At 39.3% G+C, this 18972-nt stretch overlaps 1 protein-coding gene across 5 annotated transcripts in view; it reads right to left on the reverse strand.

Moving 5' to 3' along the window:
- Positions 1–609: 609 nt before the first annotated feature.
- The window catches only part of cpeb4b (cytoplasmic polyadenylation element binding protein 4b), a 34404-nt gene continuing 16041 nt past the window's right edge, over positions 610–18972 (reverse strand). For 2 of the 5 annotated variants that reach the window (XM_077545714.1, XM_077545715.1), the window contains 6 exons: positions 11301–11471; positions 9969–10058; positions 9772–9890; positions 9575–9689; positions 6396–6577; positions 610–5133 (listed from right to left, as the gene is read on the reverse strand). In XM_077545714.1, coding sequence (XP_077401840.1) covers positions 4906–5133; positions 6396–6577; positions 9575–9689; positions 9772–9890; positions 9969–10058; positions 11301–11471 — 905 coding nt within the window. In that variant the 3' untranslated portion in view covers positions 610–4905. Of the gene's footprint in view, positions 5134–6395; positions 6578–9574; positions 9690–9771; positions 9891–9968; positions 10059–11300; positions 11472–13047; positions 13072–15618; positions 15670–18972 lie in introns of all 5 variants that reach the window. The other 3 variants (XM_077545711.1, XM_077545713.1, XM_077545712.1) reach the window with 3 other exon arrangements.

Genomic DNA, 18972 nt, shown 5'->3' on the forward strand with positions numbered 1-18972 from the left:
AATGTACACATTGACACGATTTAGACACTCTTAAGTATGTCATACAAACGGCATATCTATATGAAAGCATTTTATCTATGTATAAGTACCTAAAACACATTTAACATCTACATTTACATTTAACAGATTGCCTGTAAAACTAGCATACTCGTATTGCCTAAGGCGTACATATTTGAACATGGCTCACAGACATTTTAACCTACTTACCATAAGTTAAGCGTCCAAGACGATTTTACATTACAAATACGTTGGACAGACCCCCCCCTCCCCACCCCCCCCTAAAAAAAAGCTTCTTACGTGCCAACTCGAAGCAACACAAGCCATATTCATTTTTGGTTCTGTTGTGCCACCTGGTGGTCAAATTATGCCAATGCATTCTCGACACACAGGCGTCTAACTTATCTAGCTAAATACAATATCAATGTTTGAATTAACATAACAGTATTTTTACAAAATATATTAAACTTAACAATAATGTCATGATTCGAGTCAGTTAAGACGCTCATTTCATTTGTTGTCCTTGTTGGTGTCGTCCCAGACACCAACCACTAGGGGGTAGTGATGGTTAGAAGTGTTAATGCAATAATAAACACAAGGCACGCAGACATATTCATCACAGTTAAGATTTATTTCATTCAACATTTCACATTACAAATATTGAAAAATTATGCATACTGTTATATAAATAGTTGGCCGCAAACAATTAAATAACATTAGATTTTTCTTTTTCGTTTCACTAGCACTTCTACAGACCAACTCCTAGAAATATGGACATATCCGTATTACATAACTTAATCATTAGAAAGGAAAATACAAAAATAGGAACTTATAAAGTGAAATGACAATAAAAATTAAGGTGATATCTGAAGTAAAAAAAAAATGCTATTAATAAATACAACAAACCTTCCCATACACAGTTAAAAACTATTGAAATCTTGCCATTAAGTAACATTAACAGACAAATATTTAAATATTTATTTTCCTTCAGAAAATGTGAACCATATATTGTGGAGCACAATATAGTAATTAGTAAAAACTAGACACTTTAACATATTAAAAGCTTCACCTCAAAAATATAACAAAAATCTGATCAAAATTATAAAAATCAATTATACATTCCAATTAAAAATATACCAATAAACAGCTAAATACATTGTTGACCTAGTAATTACAATGCAATCAATCACAGTAGCTTAAAATAAATCAAAAATAAGCAAATAAGCACAAAAACCTTTTTTTTATGTTTTAAAAATAACTTCAATTATTTATATTAGTACAAATAGTTGGATTTCTTTCTTTCTTTCTTTTTTTTTTTTACAAACACCAGCATGAAAAGGATTACATTAAACAGTAGAAAATGACTGTGAAAAAACATATTAACATCTTCTTTAATTAAATGTCTGCAATAATTAAAAATGGCATTTGAAAGAATTACATTGCAAAGAGTCTTTCGTCTGGAAAAAGGTTCAAAAGAAGTATTGCACATAACAACTTGAAAGTTAACTTGCAACATTGTTTTTTTTATTCTTTTCTCTTTTTTTTACCACATTCAAGTCTTTAAGCTCCCCTTCCTCCGTGTAGGTCAAGTCTTCATTTATTTTTTAATCCGCATTTTTTCCCAACAGTGTTCTAGAAGGATGCTCGAGTCCGAAACGTTCACACTCGTCTATTCGCTTTTGTTTTACGCGCATCCTCGCTGAGGTCTGCCAATATGTGAGGGGGGGGGACAGAAGGGGTGGGTGAGGGAGTGGTTGAGGTCGGGGTTCTCCTTAACAACGTCATAAAGTCCAGAAACATTTGGTGCACACCACAACAGTTAATTTCCGAGCTAATTCACCTCATTTCTGCACTTTTTTTTTTTTGTCGTCATGCATGCTAAGGATTACGATAGGTGCTAATTGGCAAGTTCAAGAATATATAGATACTATATATATATTTATTTATATTTTTTTTCTTCAAATATTAAAATATCTAAACACCAAACATCCATTCTTGTGATACGAGAATCAGCATTAAGTGTCCAACGTCATCTTTTTGCATTCTTCCCCGAGACCAGATTTCCTCCTATAGTGGCCAAGAGATGTCTAATCGTGAGGTCTTTATTGAATTCAATGCAGATTGTGGGAAGGCATCGAATCGACTGGAGGCATTTACTCAACTTCAGGGTTGAATTGCAGATTGGGAAGGCATCCGATATGGTGGCTGCATTCAAGTGTAGCTTGAGGGAGGCATCTAACTGGGACAAGGTCTTTATTTACTCAATTGAAGATTAAGAAGTGTCTATTAGGTAGGAGTCGTCTAATAGGCTTTTTCTTCAACTGCATGTTGGGGGGGGAGGAGTCAAATGGGGTGAGGCCTTTATGCGCAGATTGATTTTCATTCAACTGTAATTTAAAGGAGTTCTCTAACAGCAACTTGACGGAGGCATCTATTATGGGGACTTTATTCAACTGGGGGGGGGGGGGTCAAGTGTGGTGGGGGCGGGGCATTTCATTTACTCATCTGCGGATTAGTTAAGCATTTATTAAGAGGAGGCCTTCATTTACCCAATTTTAGATTAGGGCATGTATCTTTCGGAGGAGGTTGTGAATTACTCAACGGGAAATTGGCGAGGCTTTTATTACGTGCTCGTTTCCACCACCACTCATCTCACATGCCTTAGCCACATGCTGCTGTTTTGGTTAGCAACAGAGTTCAAATGGGCTGAGCAAAGGAGCGGCCACTATTTGAGGAAATAAGGCGAGCACGGAGACGAAAGGTCATGTTTAACAACGACTTTTAAAATCACAACTTTTTTTTTTTTGTTTTTGTCTTTTCAAATGATTTCTCGCCATGCTATTAGAATTACGAGTCATCACCGAGTGGAAACATCGAGTGTAGGAAAAGCTAAGAAGACCAAGAGAGCGGATACACTTTGGTCTCTTCTCGGCAGATGTGACGTCGCACGTACAAGTTGGAAAGAGTCCTCAGCACTGAAATGTATAAAAAGCATAATTGAAAATAATAATATATATCTTGAAATTGCTCCGCTCTTTTGTGTGATTCTTTTTTTTTCTCTTCTTCTTGAAAATGAACATTTCCATATATGCAGATCTCTCAGTAACAAAAGTACAAAAGCTACCTTTCACAATGTGAAAAAATTGAGGTATTGCAAAAAGGAGTTTCCCCATATTTGTGAAAAATGTGCCTAAAATGACTGTCGGAAATAAAAAGAAGAAAAAAAGATATTTAGAAAAGTAGTGCATAATAAATGCTTATATGTGCATGACAAAATAATTTAGCTAGAAAACACTGTTCCAAAAAATCAGCAGGCCGTGTAGAAAATAATTTTCTCATCATCTCATTTTGAACAGCAAATTGTTTACAAAGTGTTTGAAAATATCCCGGGTGCAAAACGTTGTATGAGGATCCTCACTCGTGAGCAAAATCAAGTTTTCTCTGCACTCCTCCGCTACTAAAATGGGAGCATTTGCGCAAAAATTCGTCAATGTGCACTTTTGTTTTTTGGGGGAGCTAGGAGGAAGTCTATATATGGGCGCTGTTTCCCCACAATGGGATTTTACTGCACTGCTTACTTGTTTTTGTTTGTTTTGTCAAGGCCAATCTTTGGTTGTCTGGAGTCCTTCGGGGGCGGGGCTTGACAGTGGACTGATTGATTGGGAAAAGTCTAAACAGGAAATGAGCTACAGTGTGAGCCATGACTGCACAGACATTTTTGGTTGCCCAACATGCTGGTCTGCGTGTGTTTGTATGTGTAGTAGTAATAGTAGACTATCTTCAGTTATGCTTCCAAAACACCGTTGCTGAGTAGGATTAGCTTAGCTAGAGGGAGGAAAGATGGAGGCCATATTTGAACTGCTTCAAAGTGTAATTGTCATTTTTTGAAATTTGGTGGGTGGCAGCCCCGTAAAGAAAAACACAAAAAAAGGCTACTTGGTCAGCTTTCTCTTTTGCTTTGTTTTTTTTTTCAGTTGTATAATCGGATTCAAGATCTAAAAGTGAGGAGGGGGTGGGGGGGGCCTAGCCTCCCATTGCCATACATTCCCATAATGCACTCTGCGCACGTTACAAAAATAAAAAGGTGACGACGAAGCTAGCGAGTACAAAAAGTGTGCGAGTAACATCGTAGCTCCGCCCGGAAAAAACACAACACAGGCAGGCGTTCGTGACTTGCTGTTTCTTTTCTTTTCTTTTTTAAAACTGCATCCGGCACATTAGCAGCTGAGTTTGAGGTATTAGTTTTTGCATGTCAAGATGGAGATCGAAATTATTATGCGTTGAGATCTTTTTTTTCTGAGAACGAGAAAGAAAGAGAGAGAGAGAGAGAGTTTGGCTTTCAGGGCTTCTCTATCCTGCGCCGTGAGCTAATAAAACAGCTTTGGTTATCAACTAAGGGTATACTGGTTTATTCTAGAACGTGAAATAAGTGCACTCTTCTTCAGCAACACCTTTCTTTCTTTTTTTCAATTCACATTTACTCTGAAGCCTCGCGTTGGCGTCTTGGAAAAATGAGCTCTGCTACAAAATAATCTAAAACATCAAGAGTATTCGTTGGGCGGCGGGGGGGGGGGGGGGGTTTGCTTTTATAATAAAAACAATAAAACCAAAACACATGAAGAAAAGCATGCCAATTGAATAGCAGAGTACCATAGCACACTTTAACTTTCCTATATATTCTTTTTTGGAGGGAACAATATTTTTTCTTAAATCAAACAAAACAGGTTACACTTTTTTGTTCCTTGCTGGACATACTTTGATATAAATCCTGTTTTCTCTCGTGAAAATATAAATATTAACAAAAAAAAAAAAAAGGAACCAGCAACAGAAAAGTGCATTTATTCTTTAAATGATTTTGCGACTCCTGCACTACCTTGCCATCCTGCTCCCCCCACCTGTCGCTGCCGCTCAGTTCCAGCGGAACGAGATGTGACGCGGCCGGTCGCCGCCCTCCTTGACCAGCGGCTTGTGGAACTCGCGGCCGGCGCGTGAGTGGATGGCCGCCCAGCAATACTCGCAGTAGTACTGCAGGCAGGTGACGTTGGCGCAGAAGAACGGCGCAAACTTGCCACCGCAGCGAGTCCCCTGGCACTCGTCGCACAGCTGGTCGTCCAGCACGTATGGCTTCACTTCCACCTGCGGGAAGAGGAAGCATTCGCATTAAAACAATGCGGTGGATTCTCAAACATCATATTTGATCAAAACAGAGCTAAATCATATAAGATATTAAATAAGAAGAACATTTAAATTTACTTCAAGTATGCATTTAGCATTTTAGTCTGTGTAAGGCTAAGTGACAGGCAAAACAAAGAAATGCTCTTCTATTAGATGAGTGTTGGCTCCCTCTAGTGGTAAGAGAAGGAATCGCGGCCTCCTAAGTACAGTTCAGTTGTATGCAACTTTCAAATGCAATTCATCTATAATAATTGTTTATTTTTGAACACTTAAGTAGATTATTTTTTCTTCTGTAAGTATTAATGTTCCAACTGTGAATGTTACAGTGGCTTACAATAGCAAATACACATTTGTCAAAAAAATAAATAAATTATAAACACTTCTGCCTATTAGTCATGTTGGTGGTACTTAAGAGAGTCTTTTGTCAAGGTGATGTAAAAAAAATTTAATTAAGAACCATTGCACTAAATGGCATTAGGTATAACTATCATGTGTCTCTCTAACCGGTTGCCATCCATAAAACATATTTAAGTAATGACTTCCGGCAAGTTTATCAGTTTTGTGTTCAACTAAACTGTCTCAGATTTCTCACTAATTGAGAGTGATGATCATTGACAAGGAAATGAGTTTGCAAACTCAAAGTAGTTGCCAAATTAGCTAACAGTTAGCCTAGCTTTCCCACTGCTTTCTTCATTTTGTAATTTTCAGTAAAATGGATGCCCAGGGGCATCATGCGGCCTCCAAGAGGTCACTTTTGGTACTACAAGAACGATACGGTTTGGGGGAGGAGACCAACTCTCAGTGCGCTGTTCTAAAAATAGTAGTTTAAGTGTAACTGTGAATGGCCCTATCGGTGGTTAATATGGTTACAGTTTTGCGTGCGGTGTGCTGTGTTGGTCATCTCGAGTACAACACACACAATGATTTTATATTGTCATGTGTGGGGTTGCTCACACTTGAAAGATCATTTAAGATGTCAAGAATTTATTGAAGATGTTTCTTAAAAAGCTAATTCAACAGTGCCTCTGCTTTCAGTCAAGTAGTGCACTCAAACAAAAACATCTATCTCAGTCTTTTTGTAGATTTTTATGATACCAGAAAAAAAAAATTTCAGTGGACATTATAGCACTTGAAACTGCAAGATCACATTTTATGTTAAGTTGCAAACTCATTTCAACAAAGTGTGAAAAATGTGAGACGAGGTCACACTTCTTTCCACTAACCCGTTTATCGATTTCTCCATGTTGCAGCTGCACAAAGCGAGCACTGATAGCAGCAATGTAGCTCTGCTGATTAGAGAAGGCGACCCGCCCAGCTCCTTTCGGGTACTTCAGCTCGGGATCCGTGTCGATGCCGGCGTAGCAGACGCCGCCGTACAGACGGTCCATAATCATGGCCAGCTCCACTGCCAACAAGAGACGCATCAACGCATCAACATGGTTCAAACAGTGTTTTGTTTAGAAATGGTGACAGCCAGTCTATATAAATTGACGAGGGCCACAGTGCTTTAAGCCATCAACGCAGATGGATTAGAAGGTCAGCAGGGTTTCATAGAGTGGACAGGAAAGCTCATTTCTTGGAAAAAAAAAAAAAACGTTTAAAAAAAAATTTTATTCCACATGAGTGAAAATGAATAAATTCAATAATTTTATTTATTAGGAATACTATTACATTAAAAAAAAACTGATTTTAATGTTTAACTCCAGCCATTTTCACTGAAGCAAGCCACTTCGTTCCTGGCTGGTTTACTGGATTTTGACTGATATTGCAAGGCCCACAGAATATTGTGTCAAAACATGAAACCTACAAAAAGAAAGACTAGAGACTCTTTTTTCATCATTATTCACAAATCTGTTTAAAACATTGGGGAAAAGAGCAATTTGCAAGATGGCCCTGGTTGATCTAATACTTTTTGTATTAACTACCATTGCTTCAAGCATTCTTTTCGGCAACAAAGCCTTATGTATGCTCTAGCATAACAAACAAACAAACAAAAACGTATAAATATGTCTTTGGGAGCATGGTAATATTTAAAATAGAACGTATTTATAGGTTTTTGGGAGCAAATAAATTAAATTGAGATATATAAATATATATATAGAAATATATTGAGATGCTTGAGGCATCTAGTCTATATGTACAGTACGTTACTTACATGCTAACTCAAGGCTATTATTGCAAGTTAGCAGGTTGAATGAATCCGAATTTAAAAACTTAAGGCCTTTCTAAGGCCACCTCCATCAAAGTTACAACCTATCCTTCACTAGGAGTTCTAATCAAACTATTCAAATGTTGGTTTATTCTATAACAGGAGTGTCAAACTCATTTTTCAGCGTGTTTCCGTTATGATGGTGAACCCAAATAAATGCATGATCGCCCCCCCAAAAATTCATGAATAACTAGTTGAAATCAGGGGTTAGTAAAAACTGTTCAAATATTATTACATTTATTTTAAAAGGGGATTGGTAACAAAAATGCTTGCAGCATTCCAACATTTTTAAAAGTGAAGACAATTTGCAATTTTTGTATTTTACCAAGAAACAAAGTCAATGTACATAATTTGCAGGCCACATGAAATGATGCTGCGGGCCGGATGTGGGCCACATGTGGTATGGAATATTAATAATATTACGTTTGAAACAATGACATTAGTGTCTTGATTGCAGCTCACAGGGAGCAGCAAAATCATCAACAATATGGAATGCTGGCAGAATTTATTTATGTGGGATTTTCAAAACGTCCAGACATTGAATTTGAGGATGATTTAAACTTTAAGGGGAAATAAATGCTTGGTTTTGGAAAAATAAGACTTTTACGCTCCATAACGCGGTTATCACCAGAAATACAGCACTGGAGTCTCAAAAAACGCGCACACACACACACAATCAGGATTAATCTATGAAATCCTACAAGTTGCTATCCCATGGAGAGCACAGGGGGAGCGTGAAGGCGAAAGCTGATGATTTCAGCAAGTGTTGCATTCAGACGCAAGCCGATCACGTGTCTTAAAAGCGGCGCGCTGGCGTTTGCTTACAGCTGACATTTCAAAGACTGGCAGCGAAGCAATTAAGCAAATGTCGGAGCACATGAGCGGGGGATAAAGCGCTGAGATGGTACTGATCAAAGCCGAGTGAAACATGAACAGCGCAACAAAAAACACAGTTGGGAGCAAAGACGGCAAAAGCAGGCCAGATTGCGCATACATCTGCACATGATCCATACCTTATGTTTTGCATTCTAACAGTATAGAAAAGTGGAGCTCCAAATTCAATTGGCAGGAATATTTTGTGCTTTGATTCCGTAGTGATCACGCTGGCATTTCAAAAGGGGATCTGACGACTCAAGTGAAATGTAGCACCTTTGCGAGGCCAATTGGATCAAGGAACTACTTGTACGCAATACCATGGCGCCTTTAGATACAAGTTCAATTTTGTTCCTTGACCATTGCCGTAACTCATAACACTTGTCGCATCTTCCCACACTGAAATAAATGGAAGTGACATGAATCCATTTAAGCCGCAGACCACAGTGTTGTATAAACACACAATTAAAAAGAAATGCTAGTTTTGTTGGTGTCCGTGACATTTTTTAAGACGGATTAATCATGGGTTAAAGATTGTGTCTTTTTTTTTTTTTTTTGAAGGGATGTCTTAGATGCTTTCACATCAGTAGATGGCTTTCTTTCTCTGATGCAAACCAGTTCATGGCTTTGTAAACATGCCCCTTGTGTACTCTGAGTGAAAATGCGTCACAACAAACATGTGACGTTGCTTGCTCCTCTAATACGACAATCACGAGAATGAGTAAACAAGAAGAAGTGTTTGTGGAAGAGAGTATATATATATATTTTTTTTTAAATGGAGCACATCTGGTGTTTGATAGTAACTTGAATAATTATCTTATCAAGATAGCAGGCTAACTCATTTTCCAGTAATTAGTAGAGGACATTTAATGCAGGAATTGTGCAAATTATTCTCATTTGTACGGCGAAAAGTCCTGCTATGCTAATGCTACCTGCAAACATGCTAACGTAAATGTCTTTTAATTCGGCTTGGTCAGTTTACATGACATATTCAGAGGTGAGTAGCAACACACTACAGTTAGTCCAGTAACTAAATTACCAGTCAGTATTTTCCTTTTACTTGAGTATTTGTGAGAAGAAATGCTATTTACGCTATATATACACATTATTTAGGGAAAAAAAGGAACAGTTACATATCGGCTTATTTGTGTACTAGCGTTCACTTTCGCACTTGATTAAACAAACGTGAACCTGCACCATCGTTTGTTTTAACAGTCAGAAACCTGGCAAGCGTCAACACAGGAATGCTAGGAAGCTAGGATGCTAGGGGCGGGGTCAAATAAGTTTCCACAAGGGAGAGAGGGGAAGGTTCAAGCCTACCTGCACGGAGCGGGCGAGGGACGCCTCCAACAAAAATGGTTTTCCGAGGGTCCAAAGGCTGAGATCCGTCCATCACAAAATCACTGTCGTTCAAGTTCCACGGGCGGATCTGGACCTGTCACGCACAAACGTCAACAAGTCTCAGAAACGTTGACGCTAAAGTGAGCTAATCCGGCAGCTGTTTGCACTGAACTGACCGGCTTGTCTTTGATGGTGGGACTGGAGACGCACAGGTACAGCTTGCCGTCCTCCTCGATGCAGGCGTCGATCAGAGCCTGCACGGAGCTCTCGTCCTGGAAGAGCAGGAAGGCGTAGCCTGTGCGAAGTCAGAACCGCTTATAAGTCACGCCAGTCCCTGTGGAGTGCCCGACCAACGCTGTCAATTTCAACGTACCTTTTGGAGGGAAATAAGACTTGCTCTCGGCTTTGTGAGGCCAGTCCACGAACAGGTGTCCAAAACGCCGGAAGCTGGCAGTTATCTCATCTACAACAAAGCAAGAAATATCAACATGGATTTGACGTTTTGGTTTTAAAAAGGAAGATTCGCTGGAAATAGTCTTCATATTTGCGGTGTTTATTAATGAATAATGCTTTATTTAAAAAAAGATTGAAAACAAAAAAATATGGTAAAAATATATTACTTATAATATGGACAATAAATATATTTTTTGTAATTTTACAAAATTTCTTAACTAAAACAGTTGTTACACAGGTAAATAAAAAGTTGTTAAATGACAATACAGTAGAATATTTTACAAGATAAAAGTATTGTATGAGGGGGGGACGACGGAGAAAAAAAAAGAAAAAGATCTATATATATATAGGGGTGTGAATTGCCTCGTACCTGGCGATTCGATTCGTATCACGATTCATAGGTCACGATTCGATTCCGATTAATCCCGATACAAATCTATAAATTGATTATCGCTTCTTTCTTTTTTTTACTCAAATTTAGAAAATACTAATCAGTAAACTTGGACATGTAAACTAAGTTCTGCATGAAAATGTATTTATTTATCGGAAAACTCAGGCTTATAACTGAGCCACTGCATTTAACAAACAGGTTGCAGTCTGTTTCATGTTTGAACAGCACTGAAATAAAATATTAAGGCTTAATGTTCCATTAATACAACATTTTTCCATGCTTAATGTGTGAATCCTAACCCTAAGTAAGACGTTTTGTTGAATATTTCCATAAAAAATGGATGTTTAAAAATCGATTCGACCACATATTGAATCGATTCGAGAATTGTGTGCTGTAATATCGTGATATATTGCCGAATCGATTTTTTCTAACACCCCTAATATATATATATATATATATATATATATATATATATATAAAATGTAGTAGTAATATTATGAGAACGAAGTCCAATAAAGATTTATGAGAAAGAACAGTGTGATCAAGTTTTATAAAAAAATTAGGGCAAAACTAACGTTACGTTTACAAGAAAGAAAAAGTTGAAACATTACATGAATAAAGTAATGATTTTACGTTGTTTTTTGTTGCTGTTCTACTATTGCTTTACATTTTAATTTTGAAACGCTTACTTATATATAAATTACCATCAAATTGCAATGCACTTAAAAAACAACAACAAAAGAATCAATTCCTCACAAGTCCATGTGCTTCTCCCTCCATAACAGAAAGCTTTTTTTCACTACTTCTCGTAAAATCATGACGAGATGGCCCAGAAATCCAAGACCTCAGATGCGAGTGTACCTTCATCTATATCTGGAGGCAATCCTCCCACAAAGACCTTGCGTGAGTAGCGCTCTACGCGTTCGCCGTTCTGGTGAGGAAAGCAGTGCGGGGAGCCCAGGCCTGCCAGACCCTGATCGCCACGCTCGTCATCGGGGAAGCCGTCCTCCATGGGAAACAGGGACGAATGGCCTGCGAGAAAAGAGGGGAGATCGAAAGCTTTATTTCCTGAGGAGAGAGATCAGCAAAAATGTTTTTAATCTGACATCCTTTGGAACTGTCTTTAATATCAACGCCGCCATCTGCCAGTGGCTTCAAGATACAATGGTTGTCCTTTCATCACGGATGTAGCGTTTCAGACCCAAAAATGAAAATCCACAAAATAGAGAGACTAAAAACAGTTTAGCTCCCACACATTTGAAACACATTCAAACTTAATGAAACACATTAGAGTGGTTCTGATCAAGGATCATCCTTCGATTATCAACTGATACTAATTCGAATACAGATTACATATACAGATTTTTTTCAGATTAATGGATGAATCAGATAAAAAAATATTCTCTCTCAATTTCCATCATTTTATTCTACAAAAAAACAGGACATCATTTCAAATTGAGGGGACGTTCCTTACACTCCACACAGGCTGGTTGGCTTCAGGCTGCCAAGTATGAGCTGTGAAAGGTCGTTTTGTGTGTGTGTGATCAGTAATGAAAGGTTTTGATCAACAAATCCTGATCACGTACTTTTCCACAGAAATCGGCCAATCACAATCGGTGGCCGATTGAACGTATCACCACTAAAACAAATTGTAAATCTTCAGATAATTTTTTTTTAGTTGACAGTCAGGTAGTAATCGAGTTGACTTTTAATTGATGATGTCATTGAGATTTTTTGTTGTCAACTTACTATGTGCGCCACCAAATGCAATCCTACTCACTCACTCTCCCGGTTAGTTGCACAAGCCCCACCCCCCACCCATAACTCGTTCATCCAATCATTATCGGAGTGGTAGTGGACAGTCAACCATTTGGTTCAATCCCCAAATCAAAACACCTAATATTATAATAAATAAATAAATCCGCGTAATCACACTAAAACATTTAAAAACTTATAGTATTTCAACATTAAACATTTAGAACTGAATGCAGCGGGATTACTGCAACGTCATTAGGAAACAAAAATAGGAAAACACGTTTTTCTGCATACTTCCTCAACCTGGTGACAAGTGACCAAGCATGCACACAAACACACACACACACAAAAGTTGCGTTGGCGTGTACATAGTTTGACAGAGGGTTGCGTGTGTGCGCGCGTGTGGTGTGTCGTAGGGGTTAAGCCCTCCCTTGCCTAGGCCTGCTCCAATACAACCTGCTCTGAGCTGCTTTATAAAGATTTATGCCAGGGAGTTAGCTCAACCACAGCTTACAGCATGCACTGCACTGTGGCGTGTGTGTACGTGTGTGTGTGTGTGGCCAACCATGTGCCTGGGCTCCAGTGTGTTTCTGTGCCTCATTAAATTTCAAAATGGCAAACAACAAGCTGCAACATTCTTGCATAACATGCATGTGTATAAATGTGTTTAAGCAGTTCTGATGGAAAAATGACACTTTTGACAATCATGCAGATGGCGGGTCACTGAAAACGAGTATGAGCTGTTTCGAAGCAAAAGCCAATAAAAGCGAAACAAAATGGCTTCAAGTCACAAAGCAACAGTGAGATGGACAGCGTGGACTTGATGCGCATACGTCTGCGATTATGTTGTTACCTCGTCTCCTGCTATAACTCCTGGCTGCATGTGAAGTCAAAGAAGAGGGTGATTATAAGAGGATGCACAGTACATTGGCGGAATCAGCATGCCGGGGTGCTTGTGTGACAGTGGAAGGCGCCATTATTATTTATTCATTAGCTGTGGAACTAAAGCAGCATGATAGTTGATCATGTGTGAGGCTCGACGCACAAATTTGGACATTTGAAATCATTTTGCCACTAAATATGTATACAACTAACTTTTGAAATGCTCAAGATGGCTCATAACACAATTAAATTCTATCTATATTTGTTGAACTATGACCCTAACCCCAAAAAATGCTACAATGCTAATGGGTGGAAATATGAATGTGAAAATCTTTTTGTGAAACGGGAAAGGCCTCAAGGCACCTTTACGGTGACAAAGACTCATGGGAACCTCACTCCATTCACTTTCTACCAGATGCAAAGATCAAGATTAGCAAAAACCTAATCATCCATTTCCATACCGCTTATCCTGTTCAAGGTTCCGAGTTGCTGGAGCTTTAGCCCAGCTGACTTCGGGGATGCGTCCTACACTAGTCGCCAATCAAAGGGCACAAATTCTGTACACACAGACAATCATTCAAACCACGCGACCTGCACAAAAGTGAACCAGTACATCAAACATTACCAATCAAAATGTATCATTTCTGATCAATATTGTGTCCGTCTTTCATGATTGCACAGTGGAACCTCCCAAAACGGAGCACATCAGTTCTAAGACGCTAGTTGGCTAACCGGTTGAATTTCAAAACAAATCTTCCCATTGGAAGTAATGTCGAGGGAATTCATTGGTGTCAGGTATATGAAATGTTTACGAACATTCTAACATAGCTAAATGATATAACCACGGTATGATCAAATAAAATAAATATCTCATCCTTTGAAGACGCCTGACAGGCAGAAAGTTGTTTATAGCACAATACTGTCACCAAGTAGCATTTTTTTGGTATTGGAATTAAGTCCCGCAAAAAAAAAAAAAACTAGCGTGTGGATGCTAACTCATCTTAAGTCTCACTAGATTTATTGAAAAATGAAAGTTTGAGTCAATATGCAACTTGTGAGATAAACCCCTGCTATATGTGGGGTGTACTTACACTACCCAAAATATTTTTCTAATTGCCTATATCGATAGTTGAAAGCGCAAATACACCACAAACTACGATCCCAATACAATTTCGTATCACAGTTGGGCTGTGCGGGGGTGTGAGAGAGAAAGAGAAAACTAAATGGAGAAGTTGAGTACGTGAGAACAATAGACACGACAACTGCCGCGCCAACAATAGTCCAATGATGACAGCATTGACAACATTACAGCGACATCACTTCAACGATATCGATACCATCTTGTGGCATCTTAGGACATTACAGAAAGAGCACAAAAACACTTTTCTGGAACATTTGGAACTTTGTGTACACGCTACCAGTAAAAAGTGACATAATTTATCATGCCACTGAATGAGCAACTACATACATACAGTATTGCCCAAATTTTCGACTGATAGCCGAGCTTCCACTATAAGGTGTTGTAGTTATCAACTCAATGCTTGATACGTGATCATTGCGTCTACAGAGCTCGAGGGGCACAACGGGGCTTATCACACGTTCTGAAAGCACAATAGCGTCCTGTAAACCCGTTGGGAACATACGAGATGCAGTACACGCTGCAGAGATTGCAGCACAAGCGAGCCATCCAAAACAAGTAGCAACGGGGAGAGGATGAAGAGGCCGGGATACACACGAGCACTAATCTCCCAGCTCCCACAGTGAACTTTCCAACCCAGATGGACATTAACTCTGGGGGAAGGTCAAAAAGGGGGGAGGGGGAGGGAGTTAGAGACAGAGAGAGCGAAAGAAGCAGGCAGATTGAAACGAATCAGAGTTCTATAAAAAGATGAGCGTGTGCAAGAGAGGAAAAATAAGATGCGGAATAAAAAAAAAAAAGCTGCTGGGAATAAGAGCGAACGAGGGGAGGGATGTGCGCAGCCTGCGAGGCCTGCCTATCCGCTGGCACCATCTGTCTCACGGCTCCATGACAGCTCCTGACCATGTGATCCAGCCATGTGACCAGAGGATCGTGAACAAACTACTGGCATCGCCCGTTTACATCCTGGCCCCGAGACCAGAGAGCCACGCATGATGTTTCAAGAAGAGTAGCGATGGAGCTAAATACTCAACTGCTGCATGACACATATAATCACTTGCTTTATTTTTACAAACTCATTTTTCTACATTATTGCATTTTGGGTTTTCAACATAGCTTAAGTATAATTATCCTATCAGGGGCCATGTCAGTTTTTATACTGTCCTCTGAGGGTCAGCTAAACTTACGAAAATCGACAATCAATCACAATGTTTCTTATTGTATACTATGAGCATTTGTGGGTTCAATGCTTTTGCTCAGTCTATCTGAGGTGCATGGCGAACGTTGCTGCAAAGTGATAACCTCTATGGATGACATTTGAATCACCCCTGAATATTAGAACACCTCATTTCAAATGTCAACTGGCCCATGAAAGCCAAAACCTGAGTTGGTCCTAATACGTACCATTGAGGGGCAGCGGGTTGTCCCCGCCAGGATGGGGGAACCCCAGACGACCTGCACAGGGAGACACACAATGGTCATATTTATAATCACGGCCTCCAGGAGCGCTGATTATGACACATGGAATATTTATTTTCAATGGTACATTCAGTTTGGCACTTAAAACTAATGAGAATGGTGCCAAATAAGACAAAGACAAAGCTTGAAAAATCATGACATGCAAGGTGGCGTACCACTCCAGGCCTGCAGGTGGCGGAAATGGTACATTAACCCTCATTTCAGGCTTTTCGAACTTTACCAACACACGCCAACATTTATTTTTTTGATAAATGTCAGTTGATTACAACGGAACCTCCAAAGTCGAAGGTCGAAAAAGGGGTTGTCATTTGAATTTAGATTAAACTGTAATGCCTGAAAAGTCAAACAAATCTTGCAGGTCAAACCATTGTAAAGCAAGATGTCTGCGTTTTGTGCCTTGAAAGGATTAAGAACTCCACAAGTGTGTTATGTTTTTTCTTTGGCTTTTTTGTGATGACACCCTAGTAGGTTACTAGTTATGGCATATAAGAAAAAATAATAATGACTAGTGGAAAACAAACATTTGTGATGAAAGTACAGTATAAATAATGTGAGTAATTTATTAATGCCTTTAAAACACAAAATAACTGCAAATACCTTTTTGTTCACGTTTCTTTTTATTTAGTTTGATTATACAGTGGTTACCTTTAAAATTATGTGTTGATGTAAGAAAATTTACTTACAGCCTGGCCTGTCATTTTGATAAAAGCTTTCATGATGGCAATAATTTGATCCTGGAGCTAATTAATTGACTTTATTAATTATTTAAAACTTAAGCCATGAAAGACAACCATCATTTCTAAAACAAATTGTGTTCCAATTTGGAGGTTCCACTGAACATTCAGCCAAGAACCGAGGACATCTTTGCAGTAGAAGAGCGCAAATTGTTGTGACGTTGACTTGAATTCTGAGAGTTCATTATGAGTGGTAGCGCTTTGGCTGCAAGAGTTGCCTCCACATCAATCTCATTAGAGCCTACATCTGCGAGACACCAAGTCATCTCATCGACATCCATTTCCCAATCTAAACCTCTGGCAGTGCGGGCCTCCTGTCAGACATGTCCCACTTGCCAGGCCCATAAACAACCCAACTCAAATGTGCATGTTGTGATGCCAAACAAGCTTCAAAGTTATGCAAGCTCTGCTTTCAGCAGTGCTGGGGGATAATGAGATGAAAAAGCTGAAATAGTACAACCATTGTTGTACGGACAGCGAGTACCCTGTGATTGGTGCATTCCAACGCCTCTGTCACATGTAGGTCCGAAGGCCCCTCCCCCACAGTGTGCATACAGCGGCCGGCTGTTTGCAAGAGATGCTGCGCATCAAACAAGACCCAGATTTCCAAAACCAGGACGGACCGCCCGCCCTTGGTTTAAAGAAATGCCGCCAAAACTGAGTAGAACCTCATGAAGCTGAAGCTGAACACTTGGCTATGCTACAAAAAATATAATAAAGCCCTGGACGGCATACAGTAACGTGAGCACAACTGGTCAACTGGATGTTAAATCATTCATGAGAAGCATCCGCTCTAGCACAAAAAACACTCGCGTCAACAGGGTGGGGTCGCATGAACCCTCCTCGAGTGCCGCTGCTTTACATGTTGAGCAGTGTAATACACGCATGCACTATCACACACAAACATGTTGGTGTCCATCTGCGTGGATGTGTGGTGGCACGGCAGAACAGAGGGAGCCTTTCTGTCAGTCAAGACAATGCTGGAAGCCATTCAAAGCCACGTCGACAGGCGACATTTTGTCTCCCCTGTGCCGTGTGCTTTTATTTCTCAAAACTTTGCTCACAATGCTCGGTCCAAATGGCAAATATGTGTGAATACATGACGTGTGATGTGACAATTGGGTCTCAGCAGCAAGGGGAAAGAGCATCACACAGCAAACGGGAGTCGCTACTTTTGAGAAAACTACAGTTGTTTACTTTGTAAGTGAATAAACTGTGTACAAGCGTGTTAAAATGGTGGATGTAATTACGGAAAAGGCAAAACAAACTGAGCAACAGTTTGCAGAACATGAGGCGATAAGGCTGGATCGGGCGTGATGCATCATGTGAAAGCAGCAGAAAAAGAGGCACTGTCAGAGAGAAAATGTGACGAGGATGCCTGAAAATAACTAAGACGGTCAAATGACAGTAAATGTAGTGCCACTGCTTCTGCTGTATTTCTAACCAAGCAGATGCAAAACACCAATTGGTACTCGACAATTTGAAGAGTGGCACATCTTGAAGCTGGTTGACGTCAGATTTGGTCGACTTGTTCCATAAGTAAGACTAATCACCATCATAAAACTTAAATCAGTTGTACAAGGCAAGATTATTATATTTGGAATAATATGTTTCATAGTCAAATTAATCGCAAGCATAAAACGTTCATTAATCGTACAAGCACGACTTAAAGTTAACACTTAGAGCATCATGCCTTAATGACAGATATCTGTTCCTCTAGCGGCAATGTCATTTAGATAGCCGAAACATGCTGAAGCTACACTAATACAATAAATATTTGTATATTATAGATGGAATCTTACTCCTATGTAAAGTTACAGTTTTCATACATTGCTTTATTCTGTCATTTTGTTTCTCCTGTGTTCTATTTTCTCTCTGTTTCTTGTAAAACCTCATTATATCTGACTGTATTCCCAATTAATATCCATCACAATACAAATAACCACAGAGCAAGTATATCCAACTCCCCTGTTGCACAGAGAGTCTGCTCTGGCAAAAAGGCAGACCCATCATTTTGCATAACAAATCAGTTGCACCCAACAACATAGAAACGAAAAAACAAAAAAAAAAAAATCTGTATTTGCATGAAAAACACTAGGTCATAAATGATGACATTCTTACACCGCTGTGATTAACAAAAATTGTGTGCTAGCAGTTCACCAGTTAGCTAGCTAGCTATCTTGTGCGAGACTGTAACCTAATAGTAGCTGCATGACGCATCGTCACTATTTGCTCGTTCTTGTCAAACAGCACAAAAACGCACATATAGCACTCTACCTTTTGATCACAAGTGAAAAGCATACAGTATGGCAGTCAAGCAGTGTGCATATCTAGCTACCTAGCGCAAGAAGCTAACGTAGCAGTCTTCATAGTCACTCAATGTGACTGAGGCAAAAAGCAGAAACAGATTAATGCAGAGGATTCAAATTAATGTCCTCAGTTCAGAAACATCTGGTCAATAAGCTTTCAAGACAGCCAAGTACACACACAAACACGGTTTAACAGAAGCAATCCACAAGAGACTGCTGGCAAATCATCACCAACT

The sequence above is a fragment of the Vanacampus margaritifer genome, chromosome 16 (genome assembly GCF_051991255.1).
Source record: "Vanacampus margaritifer isolate UIUO_Vmar chromosome 16, RoL_Vmar_1.0, whole genome shotgun sequence".
In the NCBI taxonomy this organism is placed as follows: domain Eukaryota; kingdom Metazoa; phylum Chordata; class Actinopteri; order Syngnathiformes; family Syngnathidae; genus Vanacampus; species Vanacampus margaritifer.